The following is an 18,260-nucleotide window of genomic DNA, read 5'->3' as shown; positions in this document are numbered from 1 at the left end:
GAGTTATAAAAGTTCAACCCTAACCCTAAACGCTCGGGTTTCGAGCTGACCCAGCGGGTTAATCGGGTTATTACCAATAAAATTAACATGCGATCAATCTAATAAGTATAGGGGAATGGATCCTCTGCTGTGGAGGATCCACAGCACAAGGTGCTGTGCACCAAAACGACACCGTTCAAAGTCATTTACTACCTTAAATCTTTTCAGATTATTAGTCCATCCCCTTCTGCCGTATTCTTTGATATTTCTAGTGATGATACGCACAAAATTTCTTCTAAATTTAGTTACTAAAAGGCTATCTTTTAATAATAATTTATGGTCTAAATAATTTTATAACTTAAAATAACTTTCACACGCAAATATTATGAGATTTTTTTATACTATTTTATTTGTAATACTCTCTATATTTAGAAAAGGTTCATTAAAAATTTTAAGCTTTTTTACTTGATTAATGAGATTTTTTATACTATTTTATTTGTAATACTCTCTATATTTAGAAAAGGTTCATTAAAAATTTTAAGCTTTTTTACTTGATTGATTTTCATTGTGTGATGAAACTATTTTATTTTTAAAATATTCTCTACACTAAAGGTTATAATTAAAAGCTTAAATTTTTTATTATGCTTTCCTTTATTTTAAAATGTAAAAAGTAAAGAAAATATTTTTGACAATATACATTTAAAGTGATTATTTATATTTTAAATTTTTCCACACAAAGGATTTTCCATAATATGGAGTATTTTTTTTCGGTTTCAATAATATGGAGTATTTTAGAAGTACATGAAGGCAAAATAAAAGATTAAATTCAATAACCTTTCGACACAGTGAGCATTAAAAATAAGAGATTATCAAAGAGAAAATTCTTACATTTGCGCTTGGAATATTTTATAGTAAAACTTATTGAAATAAAAAATTGTCATATATCCTTCTAAGTATATAATAAAATAATCAAAAAAATTTGTGGAAGTGTATCAATAGGAATATTAAAGAATACGGTAGAAGGGGAAGGGAGCAAAAGATTTAAAGTAGGAAATGATTGCAACGGCATCGTTTTGGTGCACAGCACCATCTGCTGTGGTTCCTCCACAGCAGAGGATCTATGCCCATAAATACATACTATGATTTGATGATTTATAGTATTATCTTCTTTGATAATGTTGTTAAAAAGTCGTGTCATTTGGCATCAGCACTATTTTCCATTTTATTTTGGAAGAATATTTTTTCTCAACACCCAAACCTTTTGCATCTTTTTCAACTGATTCTATCCATCTATCAGATATATATGTCAAATAATTTTGAATATTATCTGTGTGTTTATGCAGATAGATTGATCTTTGGAGACATGCTCTTCATTACACTAGTGCAAGAACCAGGGACAAACTTTAGTACCTTAAAAAAAAGCTTCTCTTTCATGTGAGTGTTGTTTACTCAATTATTATGATGACTTCTAACTTTGTTTTTTCAATTATGCCAAGATTATTTTTTACTTGTCGTGTGGAATAAAGAATGATTGATTCATGAGTAGTTTTGTGGGAGTTTCATATTACATTAAGGGAGAGGTTGTACAGATAAATAAAGATTTAGCTGATTTTTTTATATAGCTTTTCTAGATGAATTCATGTTTTAGAAAATCCACCAGTGGATATGAGTAGACATGTTCACGGTTCGTAAACCGGCGGTTCCGGTTTCGAGAAACGTGGAACCGGAACCGAACCGTGAGGCTATTTCACGGTTCTGGTTTCGGTTCAAAAACCGGCGGTTCCGGTTCCGATTCCGAACCGCCGGTTTTCCACAGGTTTTTCACGGTTCCGAACCGCCGGTTTCCAGCGGTTTTTCGCGGTTCCGGCTAAATTTCACGGTTTTTTGACGGTTTTTCACGGTTCCGGTTTGGAACCCTCCAGAACCGGCGGTTCCGGCTTGGTTTCGGTTCGTAAAAATTGGAACCGGAACCGGCCCGCAGTTCAAAATATGGCGGTTCCGGTTCAAGAAAAAAATCACGGTTCCGCGGTTAACCGCCGAAACCAAAAACCTTGGGCATCTCTAGGTATGAGCAATTGGTTGCTTCATGATAAATTATGTATTTCTTATATTCATTACTTTTAGTTTCTCTTTTCGGGCATTACCAAAAAAAAAAGAGTTAGCAGCTAAAAATATTCACTCTCATATAACAATCTTAAATACTGTCCACTAAGATAAAGAAACCTAAAACAAATTTATGTAAAACTACAAAATTGTAAGCCTAAGAGCATCCACAACCGTGCTCTTGCCAGCGGCACGGTTGTGGGCCCGGGCGGTACTATTCATGCCTGCTCTCTGGCAAGAGCACAACACCCACAACTGTGCTCTTCCGCAAGGACGAGCACAATTAATATAAAATTCAATTACACAAAAACATTTTCATAATACTAAAATTCATTAAAAAAACCACAATAAAAATAACAAATTACAAATAAAATAAAAAGACATAATTAAAATCCTAAAAATTAAAAATTACATAATTAAAATACTAAAAATTAAAAATTACATAATTAAACTCCTAAAAATTAAAAATTACATAATTATTGGCTAATATAACCCGAGGAAGACTACGCATCCGGCGGCACCAACCCCAATTGTTTTTGGAGACCCAATATCATGGACTCGTGCGTTTGAAGTTGCGTGGGGGTCATAGTTGACCTATCGGCCATATTGAGTTGGGCCAAAAGGGCCCACAACGAGTTGTTCGGGGGTGGAGGTGGAACATAGGGTGCGGGTTCGGGAGCAGGGGCAGATGGAGTCGCGGCGCGACGTCGTTCGGCCGCCGCCTTCTTCCTACCTTGCGGTCGGCGTCGGGAACCGCTTGGTTGGGCATCGGGGCTACCCAAGTTAGCTTCGGCGAGTTGGCTAGCCACTTCTTCGCCGGCGTCGGATAGGGATGCCGACCGTGAGCGTTTGGAGGAGCCGCTAGAGGAGGATGTTATGCCTCCCTTATACTTCGGGTGCGTCCGCGTCTCCTGCCAAACGTTAAGATATTTAAACGACTTACCGTTCATGGATTGGTAGGTGCTCAGCGAGGCGGTGATGATGTCGACCTCGCTTCGGCCGCTCCCGGCATTCCGGGACTCCTGGATGAAATAGCCGTTGAACTTGCCAATTTCTTCGTTGGCTCGGCCGATGCAGTTGCGCACCATACTCTCGTTGCGCTCGATCGTTCCCGGCGGCCGGTGTGCATTGTACCGGCTAGAGACGCGCCACCAAAAGTGATCGCCGGATTGGTTCGTTCCAACCACCGCATCTTCGGAGATTTCCAAGTACGCCTTGAACAATCTTTCCATCTCCGCCGGTGAGTACGGTGTGCGGACACCGGCGCGAGATGGAGGATTCGGCATTTGGGAAGGGGCGCGAGGCCTAGGCTCCGGTGTCCACCCGTAGCGCCCATCGGAGGCACCTTGATCGTCGATTGGGTATGGCCGGTAGCCACTCGGAACGCCCGAATCTTGGGTGAGAGGAGGGGCCGAATATTCCGTTTCCGGACTATGAAACGGTTGCGAACCGAACCATTCGGGGTTCCAACCGTGAGAGCCGCTTGGGTTGTCGTCGTTACCGGACATAGTGGTGTTGTAGGGTGTGAGAGGAAGATGAAAATGGATATGAGAGATTGAAGATGAGAATGGAGATGAGAGAATGATGATGAGAATTGTGTAGTGAAAGTGTGAATTTTTTGGAGTGAAATTGAGGGTATTTATAGATGAAAGTGTGTATTTTTTGGGTAAAAAAAATAAAAAAAAAAATAAAAAGTGGGGAAAAACGGTTATAAACGGATATAATTTTTTTGGGGAAGTGAAAATTTTTTTTTTTATTTTTTATCGATTTTTTTAATAAAAATCCGATTTTTTAAAAAAAAATAAAAAAATGTTTGAAACCAACGGCTATGCCGTTGGCGAATCGGAGACCGCCACGTGTGCGTCCGCTGGCACGGACGTGCTCGATACATCGAGCAGCGCCGTGCCAGCGGCGCGGTTGCAGCGGTGGCGGTCCTTCGCCTTGCCGCTGGCACGGACGGCGGTGGCGCCAACCGCCACCGCTGCGGATGCTCTAAACCCTAAATTATTTTTTCATTTATAAGTTTGGATACTTATTTACTCATCTCTCTCTTGGAAATGTTTAAAGTCACCTCGACAAATAAATAGCTATTTGAATATTTTTGCTATATGGAAATTTATGAGTTAAAATTTCAATCGAGAATTAGTATATATTGAAATAAGATATTATAATCATCATTACCTATAAATTTAATTATAAAAAAATACTATAAATATAAAATAACTATATCGGCGAGAATAAGAAATCAAACGGATTCTGTTAATTGGATTGTAGAATTGTAAGTATTCAACCGTCGGAGCTGCGTTGAGTTTGCAACTCCGGAGACCGGAGCAGTGATTCTCAAGTCACCGATTGCAGAAAGTTTTTTTTTCAAATTCTCTCCCGAATCGCCCAATGTTACAATCGCCCGATGAGCTTTCTGAAAGATATCATCGACAATTTTAGTTCGATCTTCTCCGATTCGGCACAGACTGGGAAAAACCCTAGCACCGGAGCGATGGACGGGGATGGCGGTGTTTCGACGGGGAATGAGCGGACTGCGTATAAGCTGAAAGGTTACTTTGATTTGGCCAAAGTGGAGATTGATAAGGCTGTTCGCGCCGAGGAATGGGGGTTTACCAGACGACGCCGTTTTTTGTTACCAGAATGCGCAGAGTATACTGGCTGAAGCGGTTTCCACTCCAGTGCCTTCGTACATCACCTCTAGGTACTCATGTTAGCAACATGGAGTACTATAAATTTAATGTTCAATTATGAGTTCGTTTGTAATGTGTGTTTTTTCTATGGTTATGCATATTGATTAAAGAGTATGCGCAGCTTGATTAAGGATTTTATCAATTTTATGGAAAATTGATTTTGGAGATGTCAATGCGTTCCTTTATCACTTTCCGGTTGATCATATGCCTGCTTAGTATCCTCATTGTATGAACCCTTTTATCATATGCTGTTTGATTGTTTAGTTCTTTTCCTTGAGTACATATGCATATTGCATCACAGTTTGGAAAGTTAAATCTTAATAGCGAGATATTGAACTATACATGATCTAAAAGTTCTTATTAAAGTTGGTTCTTGGTGCATCTTTTGTTTTCATTCTTGTCAAATTTCCCGCAGTGAAATGGAGAAGGTGCAATCTCATCGGCAGAAGATATCAAAATGGCAGGGCCAAGTAGCAGAGAGACTACAAACTTTAACTCGAAGAACAGGTTATTACTATCTTCCAACCTTAGGACCGTACTTCTTAAATATTGAGACAAGCATTCTTGATGGCCAAAAAAAAGAAAATTTGATGTGCTCCTCTGTGCCTTCTCACCTATCTCAGGTGGATCATCAGAAATCAAGGTACAGAAAGCTCTTACTTACTTGTAAGTTAGTCTCCGGACTTTGTATCCTTTATTTATAGATGTGCTTCCCTTAAGATAATTATAGATGAGCTCCTGATAGTGTCACCTGTTATGGTGGTTTTACAGAAGTATTTTGTACAGTACATTGGTGCTTGCTTGAAATTGGAGGCCTGCCATGATGATATGTACTTCTGTAGTTTGAATTGGGAGGGAGGAAGTGATATTTCTTCACCTTTTACTTAACAATGTTTATGCGTAATTATGTGGAGTTCAACCACCAGTTTGACCCATTTTTCACTTCTATCCACTTTGTTAGAGTATGTCACCAAAGTTACAAACCGGGGTAGTTTCATCTTCGGTTTCACGACCAAGAAAAGTGGCAGCACAAAAAGTTTCTGTCAATAACAGAGCTGGTCCTTCTCTGAGGAGTCAAGGAAATAATGCCCCAACTTTGCAAAAACCTGCTCAAGGATCTGTAGGTGGTCATGATGCTAAACTGGTAGAGATGATAAACTCTGTGATTGTTGATCGTAGCCCTTCAGTTAAATGGGATGACATTGGTTAGTTCGTGTGATATTTTCATTAGAGATGTCTATCTTTTTCTTAAGCCCTATTTAAGTGTCTCAATTTAACTTTTGCCCTGTAGCTGGTCTTGAGATGGCAAAACAAGCATTGACAGAAATGGTTATTCTACCAACAAAAAGAAGAGACCTTTTTACTGGTCTTCGAAAACCAGCCAAAGGTAATACTCCCTCCATCCGTCATTAGATGTCACACTTAGACTCGGCGCGGGTTTTAAGAAATGTAATAGAAAGTGGGTTGAAAAAGTTAGTGGAATGTGGGTCCTACCTTTATATATTAGTTTTATAATAAAATGTGAGTGGGAATAAGTTAGTGGAATGTGGGGTTCATTACCGGAAGTAGTAAAAGGTAAGTGTGACAAGTATTGACGGACGGACCAAAAAGGAAACTATTGACATTTAATGGCGGACGGAGGGAGTATTAGGGTATGAATTACATCAAAAATAGCTGCCTGGACCAGATTTCTAAACAAGGTTTAGGGACTGAATATTTTTGCAGGTTTACTGCTCTTTGGACCACCTGGTACTGGAAAAACCCTGCTTGCTAAAGCAGTTGCTTCAGAATCCGAAGCTACATTTTTTAATGTTTCTGCTTCTTCACTAACATCAAAGTGGGTGTGTCTTATTTCTCTATCTCCTTCCTTACATATTATGTTACATTAGGTGGGTCTAAGCCCTTGTTCTGTTTACATGTGATATCTGAAGTCCTCTTATATTATGTTTGCATGGTAGGTGGGAGAGGGTGAAAAGCTCGTTCGTACTCTTTTCCAGGTTGCCATTTCCAGGCAGCCATCAGTTATCTTCATTGATGAGGTACTGTACAGTCCTGACTCCTGATTTTTATTGTTGGGTTCAAACAAAAACTTCCCGTCCATCATGATAGCGGACATAAGTAGCTCTATTGATTAAGAAAACTATTGCACCCTCTAAGAATAGAGTTTCAGTGTCCTACTATTCATTGTTAGATTATGTGATAAGTGGTTTATCTTTGTGTAGCACCCTCTTGTTTCATACCTATGGTTCACTTTCCACAAGGTGAGCTAGTAGTGGTTGAGCTGGTTCCTGTGTACCTTATTGCAATTTTCGGATGCAGATAGATAGTATAATGTCAACAAGAACGGAAAATGAGAATGAAGCAAGTAGAAGGTTGAAGTCTGAGTTTCTAGTTCAGTTTGATGGGGTTGCGTCAAATTCTGGTGATTTAGTTACTGTCATTGGTAAGCTTTAGTACTTTACCATTCAAATGCTTTATCCTGTTGATCAGTCTTGCAGGTTGCAATTGTGTTACAGATATTTCTGAGATTCTTATTGTTGGTGTAATGGCGGTTCTCTTTTCTTTTGTGTATATATCTTGTTCCTAACTTTCAACTCTGATCACCTCCATGTTTCAATGGGAACATACTGTTTGTTCTATAATTTATTTTGCTATTTTCTTTTATTTTTACAAATTTAATATGCTACTGCAGGTGCAACCAATAAACCCCATTTCTCACAAATTTAATATGCTACTGCAGGTGCAACCAATAAACCCCAAGAATTGGATGACGCAGTTCTTAGAAGACTGGTCAGCAAGAACTACACTTTATGGCATATTTATTAATTGAATTCTTGAATTTTCTTTTTGAAAATTACTTCCTTTTATATGTCCTATTGAAAACATTGGAAACTAATACCACCTCTATTCTTTTCCATCGAAACTGGCATTTATATGTGTATGTTTTAAAAGCCAATTCTTTGCATTCTATTAAAACAAACTGGGTTGGCCTAGTATAAGACTAATAGAGAACAGTTTTACTTCAGATGGGATCAAATGGATTTCTTGGCACATTTATTGCATATGCTTTTCGGTCTATTACAAAACTTGGAAGTTAATTACATTCGGATAAACCATGCGAAATACATTCAAGAACCAACCACCAAGCGAGCTAACTGTAACATCGATCTCTTTTGCCCTTTTTGTATTTGATTTTTATGCACAGGTAAAGAGAATCTACATACCTTTGCCGGATGCAAATGCTAGGAGAGTTCTTCTGAAGCATAAGCTCAAGGGTCGAGCATTTTCTTTGCCAGGTAAATGTCTGAATTTATCTCATCAATGTTGGATACATATACTGATATTTTATATGGTCTATCATTCTCGTAAACAGATAGAGATGTAGAGAGACTTGTGGCTGAAACTGATGGTAAGGAAAAACTTGCTATTATATCTTTATTTTCTCCTGAATAGTGAGCACACTGTCATTTGTTAACTAAAACTAAAATTGAACAAAACTACGTTAGAATCATGAGTATTCTTTGGAACCACGATGTGATGCATTGTAATGTTGTCTTTGTAGGGTATTCCGGAAGCGACCTACAAGCTTTGTGTGAGGAAGCTGCAATGATGCCAATCAGAGAGCTAGGTGCAGACATCCTTACAGTCCAGGCAAATCAGGTTATCTTCTACAATTTCATCTGCTAATCTTCCACCTATTTTCGTTACCAAAAATGCCCAGCAAGAATCAATATTGATGTCGCTAGCCTAATCTGCTACATCATTTAGAATCCCTCTCTCGCATCTTGCGTTTGGAAGCATTTAAGTTGTCATCCGTAAAACTCTGGGTTGTTGTGTCCAGGTTAGGAAATTGAGATATGGAGATTTTCAGAAGGCAATGACTGTTATCAAGCCTAGCTTACAGAGAAGCAAGTGGGCTGAACTCGAAAGGTGGAATCGAGAGTTCGGTTCCAACTAGTTCTACATAAACTCAAGTCTACATGCATCAAGATTTTCCTCTATTAAAAAACAATTATTTAAGGTTGTATATTATGTATTGCCCTAGAAGATCCAGTAACTGATAAAATGTAAAAAAGTAGATGATAATTTAGTTTATACATGTACCTACAATTAACTGCTTTGTGTGTTGCCTTAATCGGCTTTCATAATATCTATGCATGTATCAGTTCCACTGCTTATCTATTTTCCACTTCGAAAACTGTTGATTAGTTGGTAAAAATGGTTTAAATGTCATACTCAAAAATAATTTTGAATTATAATGATTCTCTAAAAATTTTATTGACAATAAAAAATACTTTTGATGATGAATTTTACCACACAAAAATATTCATCGTCAGAAATATTTTTGTTAAACAATTTTTCACCAACTAATCAACAGTTTCCTATTGTAATTCAAAAATACTAGAGTGGTTTGTTAATTATGAATAATAATAAACAAACTCTAATTCATAACCATAAGTGGTTTGTTATTTAAAAACTTTCGGTCACAACTTGAGTAATTCCAAGTTGTGAAGAATAATCTAGAAATTCACTTTCATGAAGAGTAATTTCAATCAATGAGTATAATTTTCAATTTGCAAGGGTAAAATAGTGAAGAAGATATTTTAAAAATCTTATGAGTGATTACTTTTTATAATTACTCATCTGTATTTCAACATTTTTATCCCATAATAATGTAAAGGTCTTAGTTCAAAATTTAAATTAATGAGAGAAGTTGATGTCGTCGCAAAATATCTTCGAATTCAAATATCACTGCTTCCCTCCCATTCCCGTTCCCAATTCAAAACCCCCAAATTCAATCTTCCGATGGCCGATCAGCGTCGCAAACCCCCAAAACAACCCCAAACGACCTCCAAAAGGCAATGGTCTCTCTCCGATTTCGACGTCGGCAAACCCCTCGGCAAAGGTAGATTCGGCAGAGTGTATCTAGCTCGCGAAATCAAGGTAATTTTTCCCGTCCCAATCTCACCTTGGACCATGAGAAGTTGAGATCTTGTGTCTGTTTGTTTTTTGGGTAGAGCAAGTATATCGTGGCGTTAAAAATTATATTCAAGGAGCAAATTGAGAAGCATGGCTTGCAGCACCAGTTGCGGAGGGAAATGGAGATCCAAATCGCCCTTCGCCACCCCAATGTGCTCAGGCTTCACGGATGGTTTCACGACAATGAGAGAATTTTCATGATTTTGGAGTACGCTCACGGCGGCGAGCTCTACAGAAGGCTTCGGAAATTGGGACACCTCACCGAGAAACAGGCTGCCACGGTAGAACTATTGCTCTCTCTTCTGCTGTTATTTTGCACATCTGAATTCACGCTTCCAGATAACTCATTGCTTGGCTCCTTGTTTGAATGTTCATATTCTGATGTGTTTTGAAGCTTTGTTTCACTGCCTTTTCGCGTTTGCCTTTTGGACTAATAGTGTTGTAATTCTGTTGAATCAGTATATAGCTAGTCTCACAGAGGCTCTGTTGTACTGTCATCAAAAGCATGTCATTCACAGAGACATCAAACCGGAAAATTTGTTGCTTGATCATGAGGTATGGCTTCCTATAAGATTAAAAGTCATGGATGCATGAATTCTCATTTACTAAACTAGTTCATCAAGATTATGTTAGTTTATCTATTTACTCCGAGTTTGTTTGCTTGTTTGTTTATTTGTCAAATTTACCACTTCACTCTTGCTCAGGCCTTAACCAAACTGATCACAATAATCTCAAGTCTTTAAGGGCAATTCAGTGGTTAATGAAAATCAGTTTTACTAACTGCTTGGTGAAGCTTGCTCATGGGTAGCATGCATATATTGAACAAATATGCAATTTTATCTACATTAAAACATGTTTTGAAGTCATGTGTATGTGTATACAGTGCAAGAAAATCGTAAGGTTGGTTTTTGTGGCTGTTATAACACAAAACTTAATATAAGTTTTACATCTGAGCAGTTTGGATTCTTTGAACTGCTCTCTCCTCTTCGTAACAGCTCTGTTCCATGTGGTGATGGAAAGTGTAGAGTTGCATGTGTGTTTCTGCGAGAAGTAAAACAACTTGAACAACTAGTTTTCTAAAAAACTCTTGATACAAATCAAACCAAGTCTTTGAAATTATAACATATTCTGGATCACTTGTAGGGTCGGCTCAAAATAGCAGACTTTGGCTGGTCTGTACAGTCCAGAAGCAAAAGACACACTATGTGTGGAACCTTGGACTATTTAGCACCAGAAATGGTGGAGAGAAAGGCGCATGACTATGCTGTTGATAACTGGACATTGGGAATTCTCTGCTATGAGTTTATATATGGTGTCCCTCCATTTGAGGCTGAAAGCCAGATGGATACATTCGAAAGGTATGGAACCATTTCTGGATGCTTTTACCCTCAGCAAATTTCATTCCCTGCTTACAAATAATCTGTGTGTGTATACCTACTACCGCTGTAGGATAAAGAAGATTGATTTAGCATTTCCTTCCATCCCTGATGTTTCAGCAGAAGCTAAAGATCTCATTAGCAGGGTAATTTCCCTTCTCACTTTCACATAGGATGATGGTTTCTTTACTCTTCTTCGCTTCTTGATTGCGCGGCCTTTTTGTGCAGCTTCTTGTGAAGGATTCATCGAAAAGGCTGTCCCTCGAGAAGATCATGGGACATCCTTGGATCGTGAAGAACGCCAACTCTACGGGTATCTGCCCAAATTAGCACTATGCTATTTTGACTTATGCTATAATTATGGTGCATGATGGCTAGTTCTGTATATCAAGTAAGGCAAGGTGTGATAGATTTAATTGTTACATCTTTAATTACATACTGATATATCAATATTTTGTTTAGTAAGATGTAATATCATATACTTGTATTATACTTAGGAGTAGTAGTGTAGTACTCATCGTTTGTTTTGTGGGGTACATTGAAGTTAAGTACTACTACTATATTTTATAATTAATTATAATTATAATTTGTAATGCAGAATCCTACATTCAATTAATATTTCGGTGCTTTAATTTATGTAGGGAAGTGTGTTTAGATATTAGGTGGAGTACTCAATCCTTTCCATTAAAGATGACCAACTTTCCTTTTGATCTGTCCAACCAAGATGACTCTTTACTTAATAAGGAAATAATTAAGAAAATAAGGGATTTTAAAGGTAATTAGTTAACCCTAATTAATTCACTAATTAACTAAACCTGAGAACCCACCCACCCAATTGACCGCACACCTTCCAACTTCACTTTGGAGAAACCCTAGATCTAATCGGCGATCTCGTTCTCCGGCAATCGTCTCCGGCTCTGACACCACAGCTTTCGATAAACTCTTTCATTGTCTTTTCCTATCACCGATCTTCTTTATGTTTGTGCTAATAGCGCAGAGGACGTCACCCTCCCCGCAATGATCGACGAGAGCGGTGCGGTTTCCGACGGTGCCCTTTCAGTTTTCCCAAATTTTAGGCGTATTATCGATTTTTACGACGGAGATGGTGGATGAATCTAGTCGGGCCAAGTTTGACTGTAAAGTGACTGAATTTATTCGTTTTTAGCATCGCATTTGGCTTTTGATTATTGAATTTCTTGATATTTCGATTGTTTCTTCTTTTTTTTCAAGAAATTCTCATCTTGAATGTAAATTCCCAGGTCTCGATGGGGTTAAGCTATCTGGAGATGCCGAATTTCAGTGCTTGCCTCCTAAAAAATTTCTTAATGGATCTTCTTAGTTTCACATATCAAGTTAAGAAAAAAACAAATGATTTTCATCACTACGATATTTGACAAGAAAATTGGATGTAATTGTAAGATTTTAATGCCTAAACTGCTGCTTATTTTTATTGATTTTGGGTTTGTTCATGACAGATGCTTCAGATCGTTTATTCTGTTTATTGTTCACTTATTATACTACTTGGCTATGTTTCTTGGTTGTTGGCTATATATTGTTGTTGGCAGGTGAGTCAATGTGCTGGTTGTGGTGGTGTGGTGGTTGTTGGCTATGGTGTGTTGGTTGTGGTTGTGGTGTGTTGTTGTAATTGTGGTTTGTTAGCTTCATTATGCATTAACATTAGTCACCATCCACTGTATTGCATTAACAATTTAACATTAGTCACCATCATGCATTACATTAACATTAGTCTCTACCGAAATTTACAAAAGATCATTGCATTTAATCTATCCACTTTGATATGTATGGATATTTACAAAATAAGAGCATTTCAATAAGTGATGCATCTTAACAAAAAATCATTGAATTCACTACCATACAATGTTAATCAGCATGGATCTTTATAAAAAAGGATGTATCTTTTCAAAAAACTAGTGCATCCCGTCAAAAATCATTTATCATCTACACAATGCATTCACATTACATCAATAGGCTCCAAGCCCAGAGCTTGAACTATTGTGGCTATTGCCTCGCTGCATCCCATGTCTTGGAGATATTTGATGCACTGCATTGCTAACTCTAAAGGAACTTGCAAGTTCTTGCAAGTTCTGTTGGAGTTCATGTGACCTTCTCAATGCATCTTTCCTCATGTGTGGCAATTTGTAATCGTTGCGTCCATCCGCTTTCATGATTTCCAGCATGCAACATTGTAAACTTATAAACACATTGTCAAGTGTAGTAGGGCTCAATTTTGCAAATGACTTCTCAACTGCATTCACTAACTCATCAACATTCTTGCATGCTGTCTGGACTTGTAGAGATTGTATAGCTCTGAAAAAACCTAAGTCATTAACATTTGTATCTGGCGAATTTGGTGGTTGTTGTACCAATCTAATGCCAAAACCAGATTGTTGTGCAGCCAATCTGAATTCTGGATCACTATCCAGGATGTGAGGTTTTGCATTGTCTTGTTGTATGATTACTTTAGGAGCAAATGCTAGCCATTTTGAGACAATGGTTGGTATAATCTACAAGTCCAATATCAAATTCATAATATCAATGCATAAATTACAAAAATTTCTCAAATTTTTTTTTTTTCATACTTTGTCTCAATATTAAGCGCATAAAATCAGTGCATAAAATTAAAATTTGTTACCTTAGTGATCAAACAGGCTTTCATCACTTCTCTATTGACGCTTTGTATAGCTTTTGTCTCCATTGTCCCGGCTGGTCTATTCTTACTTTTTCTCTTTGCTGGAACTTTCACAGTAAAAGGAAATATTCATATCTTGCCATCAAATAACACTTCACCATTATCTGCAAAAAGTAGCCTCGAAACAACACACAGAAACATTATTTTCTCTATGTAATTTTTGTTTTTGCACATTCTATGTGGATCTTCTTCTCCGGGTGCCAAATAAAATCTTTTACTTGATCTTGTCATGTAGAACCACTTCTCATCAATATGTATTGTGTTGTGCATGTTTCTAAACCTCATTACATTGAGCATTCTATCAAGAGCATTCTATCAAGCTCTATAGATTCAAGTGTAAATCTCAAACGTAACAGTTTGTTAGGGGCTGTTAAATTCGACTTAATGGCTGATGTATGAGCTCTAATTAGACCTGAATTACCCACCTTCCGACAGTAGATTTCGAGCACCCCAAACCAACGGTAAGTCGCCTAATTGTACCTCTCTTTGTGTAATGTAGACTAGACAACAAGTTCAAATCAAGAGTAACACGTTTAGAATTGTTTCTAAATTTCTTACCACTCACTAATTGCACTGCTTTGCCTTCGTCTTGTTGTTTTTTTTACTAAAGTCCAATACCGATTGACGGTTCGTCGGGACAGTGAGAACTTGCGTTGAGCGTCCTTGAAGATGCCCGAGGTGGTGTGTCGTCAACACAAGCCTCCAGGATAAATTGGACGACAAGATTATTTTTTTGTGTGGAAGACTCCTTTTTGCCCACCATGACTTCCTTTAAATCTGCTGTCGTTTTAGTGTTAGTGTTAGGAAGCAATTTAATGTTCAAAATCTATTTATAGATATAGCCTCATCTATTGTTGAATTCTGCCGCCAAGTTGAAATTTCCAAAATTGAATTAATGGATCTGCCGCCAAGTTAAATTCAAGTTTTATATTCCATGTCTATTTTAAATTCACATAATTTTACACTTTATGTAATTTTTGAATTTATTGTTTTTCATACTTTAATTAAATGAAAAATCAAATGGACAATATTGAAAACTACAATCATGTTTTCCGTTTTGATACTCGTTAACTTAGAAAATGACAAAATCATTTCCTAAATTTCAAAATTTTTGATCCAGCATATCATTAATGAAAAAAATGTGATGATCTTGTCAATATTTAAGTGTGTATTTTGAGAATCTCTCTCTTACTTAAAATTTCCAATTATATTTTCTTTCTGTCACTTTATCTCTCTCTCATACTTAAAACACTCATCAACCTGTTCTCTTTCTACTTAAACATTTTAAATAAGTCTGCATAAAATTCCGTACCGTCCTCAGGAATGAGTCATCTTTCCTAAGACGGAGGGAATACTATATTTTCTTTGCACAGTAACGAGTTGAAATATGGAATGAAATTTTTTATTCGTATTTTATTTTTTATTTTTTATTTTTTATTTTTTATTGTTTATTTTTTATTGTGAAAAAGTTAACACCAACTACAAAGCAGTAACGAGTTGAAATATGGAATGAAATTTTCTATTCGTATTTTATTTTTTATTTTTTATTGTGAAAAAGTTAACACCAACTATATCTGCTTTGTCGTTGTCATTTTTTTGGAATTCATTGCTGCACTATACGTGGAGTTTCCTCAACTCATTATGTTTGCCACTTAAATCAAAAGTTCGTTCTATAATAAAGTAAAAAAGTGATTTTGAGTTAGTCTGCCAACAATATGTTTGATTTATACTTTTATTTAAATAAAAAAACTTTGGCAATGAGAATCTCTTGTGTCTTAATTTTCCCACGTAAATTAAGCTTGGTTGACGATTGGTAACTACTGTTTACCCATCTCCATTTAAATATACAGGGACAGGGAGTAGTAAATTTGCCTCGTTAATTTTCCAAATTAAAATGTACTATTTCAATAAGTTGGCTTTCGATCAAAATTCCTTTCTGTTTCCTCCAACGGCTTTAAATCCGACGTGGCACTGACGACTACATCAAAACCCTATCCCCAATTCACTCTGAGTCAGTCCAAGTAAGCAACAATGGCCGCCTCTCTCGCCCTCGCGTTAATCGCCCTCCTCTCCGCCGCCATTTCCGCCACCAACATCACCGAAATCCTGTCCGGCTACCCCGAGTACAGCGAGTTCAACGACCTCCTGACGAAGACGAAACTCGCCGATGAGATCAACAGCCGCGAGCCCGTGACCGTGTGCGCCCTTCCCAACGGCGCCCTCTCCTCTGTCACCTCCAAACACCCCCTCAGCGTCGTCAAAAACGTCCTCGCCCTCCACGTCCTCCTCGACTACTTCGACGGCCCCAAACTCCACAAAATCTCCGAAGGCTCCGTCCTCTCCACCACCCTCTACCAGACCACCGGCAATGCCGCCGGCCAGCTCGGCTTCGTCAACATCACCGACGTCAAAGGCGGCAAGGTCGCCTTCGGATCCGGCCTCCCCGGCTCCCCTCTCGACTCCACATTCACCAAATCCGTCAAACAATTCCCCTACAACCTCTCAGTCATCGAGATCAGCCAGGCAATCGCCCCTGCCGCCGTCCTCTCCGCCGCCGCCCCCTCCGACCTCAACATCACCGCACTGCTCGAGAAGGCAGGCTGCAAAACATTCGCCTCTCTCATTGTTTCAACCGGAGTGGTCAAAGTTTACGCCTCCGCCGCGGGGAAGGGTTTGACCGTTTTTGCCCCCAACGATGAGGCGTTTAAGGCGGCGGACGCGCCGGATCTGACCAAACTCACCAATGCGGAGGTCGTTTCTCTCCTCCAGTACCACGCGCTCGCCGCATACAGCCCCGTCGGAACTCTCAAGCAGACCAAAGGGAGGATCTCCACTCTCGCCACCAATGGCGCCGGGAAATACGACCTCGGCGTTAAAACCGCCGGCGATTCGGTCAGTCTCGTCACCGGAGTCGACGATTCCAGGATTGCTTCCACCGTCATTGATTCCACTCCTCTCTGCATTTTCACCGTCGACAGTTTGCTCCTCCCCGTCGAGCTCTTCGGGAAAGCTCCTTCTCCGGCGCCGGGACCGGCACCAGAGACATCTCCATCTCCTTCTCCGGCGGAGGCTCCTACCCCTGCCTCCTCTCCGGAGCCTGCTTCCGCGCCGTCGCCGTTCAAGTCTCCACCGGCGCCGCCGACCAACTCGCCTGACGGAGCGCCGTCGGAAGGACCGACGGCGGACTCGAAGAACAGCTCTTCCGACAATTCCGGCGCCTCGTTTGAAGCTCCGCCGGCGGTGGTGAAGGTGCTGCTCACAGTGGCATTTTTGGTATTTGGTTGCATTTTGACGTCCTAAATCGTCATTTCTTCCCCGGTTTGTTATTTTCTTTTAATTTATTTCTTTCACTTTATTTGTGTGTATTTCCGATTTCGAGTTGTTTGTGGAGGAAACGCTTTTTTTAGTATTTTTGTATTTTATTTATTTTCTCTTTCTTTGCGTAATTGTTGTGTTTGTTTAGCATATTTTATGTGAGACAGAGACCCTGAATTCAAGTGATTTATATTTTCCCCTTTTCTTAATCTTAACGATCACAGGTTTGGATGGATGATTTAATTTTTTTAATAGTAGATTAAATTAGTGGCCTCGTTCTTGAAAGAGTGAAGGTTCTTGAAGTGTCGGTTGTGAATCTTGGTATGAGCAGTTGGAGAGAGAAAATCTTGTCGGAACGGACCCACAGGTCAATTTAAGACTGCAATTATGAATGTAGTTACTAAAAATAACTACTTAAAGCAAGAAAGTAGTTAACTAAGACCCATAAGGGCATGAGCACTAGGGCACCCTATGTACCGCCATATTAGCATTTTATTCTCCACCATTCTACTTGCAGTGGGGCGCTTTAAGGCGCGCCCTATAGGTTTTGCTATTATTTTATTAATTAATTTAAATGTTTTGAAATATATAAATGCAAACTAATTAAAAAACACAACGATTAAATGAAAAATGGCAAATACTACATTGATTAAAAAAAAAGTTACACAGATTAGAAATAAAAAAAAAAGTTCTACTCTACAAAATTCTCAACTTTCGTCGCAACTCATCGATCAACCCCTGGAGGTATTCGGCTCTGACCGGATCCGTACACTTCATGAGGGCGTTGTGCGTGTCCAACAACGTCCGCGCCATCGAGGCTGTTGCCAACTCCGAGTAGGTAAGTGCAGCCGGGGTCGGGGTAGGGGTCGGGATCGGCGATGGGGAGGCGGCTTGCGAGGAGGATGTCGCCTTCGCCTTCCCCTTGTTCTTCGCAGCCTTGACGCCTATGGGACGCCGGGAGGACATCGGTGTGCCAGAACTCTCTTCCTCCGTGTACGTCAGGTTGAGGTCCACCGGACGAGTTCCGCTTTCGCTGTTTGTGTAACCACCAGCGTCGGTGGTCTTCGTCTTCTTCGTCGCACCGGTGTGCAAAATCCTGCC

General features: G+C 39.1%; 3 protein-coding genes across 4 annotated transcripts; all 3 read left to right on the top strand.

Moving 5' to 3' along the window:
* The first annotated feature begins 4,311 nt into the window (after nt 1–4,311).
* Nucleotides 4,312–8,956, top strand: LOC121784772 (spastin-like). Its single transcript, XM_042183007.1, is given in 14 exon segments — nt 4,312–4,693; nt 4,695–4,789; nt 5,194–5,285; nt 5,402–5,421; nt 5,740–5,983; nt 6,070–6,165; nt 6,504–6,619; nt 6,737–6,817; nt 7,098–7,221; nt 7,519–7,568; nt 7,984–8,074; nt 8,152–8,187; nt 8,341–8,438; nt 8,620–8,956. Coding segments are annotated over 14 exon segments (1,461 nt in total). The 5' UTR covers nt 4,312–4,492; the 3' UTR covers nt 8,737–8,956.
* Nucleotides 8,957–9,461: 505 nt separating this feature from the next.
* LOC121784784 (serine/threonine-protein kinase Aurora-3-like) lies at nt 9,462–12,576 on the top strand. Of its 2 annotated transcripts, XR_006046782.1 has the most exons (8): nt 9,462–9,722; nt 9,797–10,039; nt 10,218–10,313; nt 10,902–11,116; nt 11,208–11,280; nt 11,363–11,447; nt 12,127–12,270; nt 12,394–12,444. XR_006046782.1 is itself a non-coding variant. In XM_042183015.1 (7 exons), exons 1-7 carry the CDS (start codon nt 9,483–9,485, stop codon nt 12,471–12,473), a joined length of 1,032 nt encoding a protein of 343 aa, XP_042038949.1. In that variant the 5' UTR covers nt 9,462–9,482; the 3' UTR covers nt 12,474–12,576. The 2 variants fall into 2 exon arrangements, 1 of the variants encoding a protein (XP_042038949.1); XM_042183015.1 differs by lacking the exon at nt 12,127–12,270 and having other exon boundaries at nt 12,394–12,576.
* A 3,153-nt stretch (nt 12,577–15,729) lies between these two features.
* Nucleotides 15,730–17,368, top strand: LOC121759720 (fasciclin-like arabinogalactan protein 10). The gene has a single exon (XM_042155401.1). The coding sequence runs from the start codon at nt 15,876–15,878 to the stop codon at nt 17,142–17,144; it is 1,269 nt and encodes a 422-aa protein (XP_042011335.1). The 5' UTR covers nt 15,730–15,875; the 3' UTR covers nt 17,145–17,368.
* Nucleotides 17,369–18,260: the final 892 nt, after the last annotated feature.

Source organism: Salvia splendens, chromosome 2 (genome assembly GCF_004379255.2).
Source record: "Salvia splendens isolate huo1 chromosome 2, SspV2, whole genome shotgun sequence".
In the NCBI taxonomy this organism is placed as follows: Eukaryota; Viridiplantae; Streptophyta; class Magnoliopsida; order Lamiales; family Lamiaceae; genus Salvia; species Salvia splendens.
Note: the sequence above shows the minus strand (reverse complement) of the source record. Positions and strands in the feature narration are given on the sequence as shown.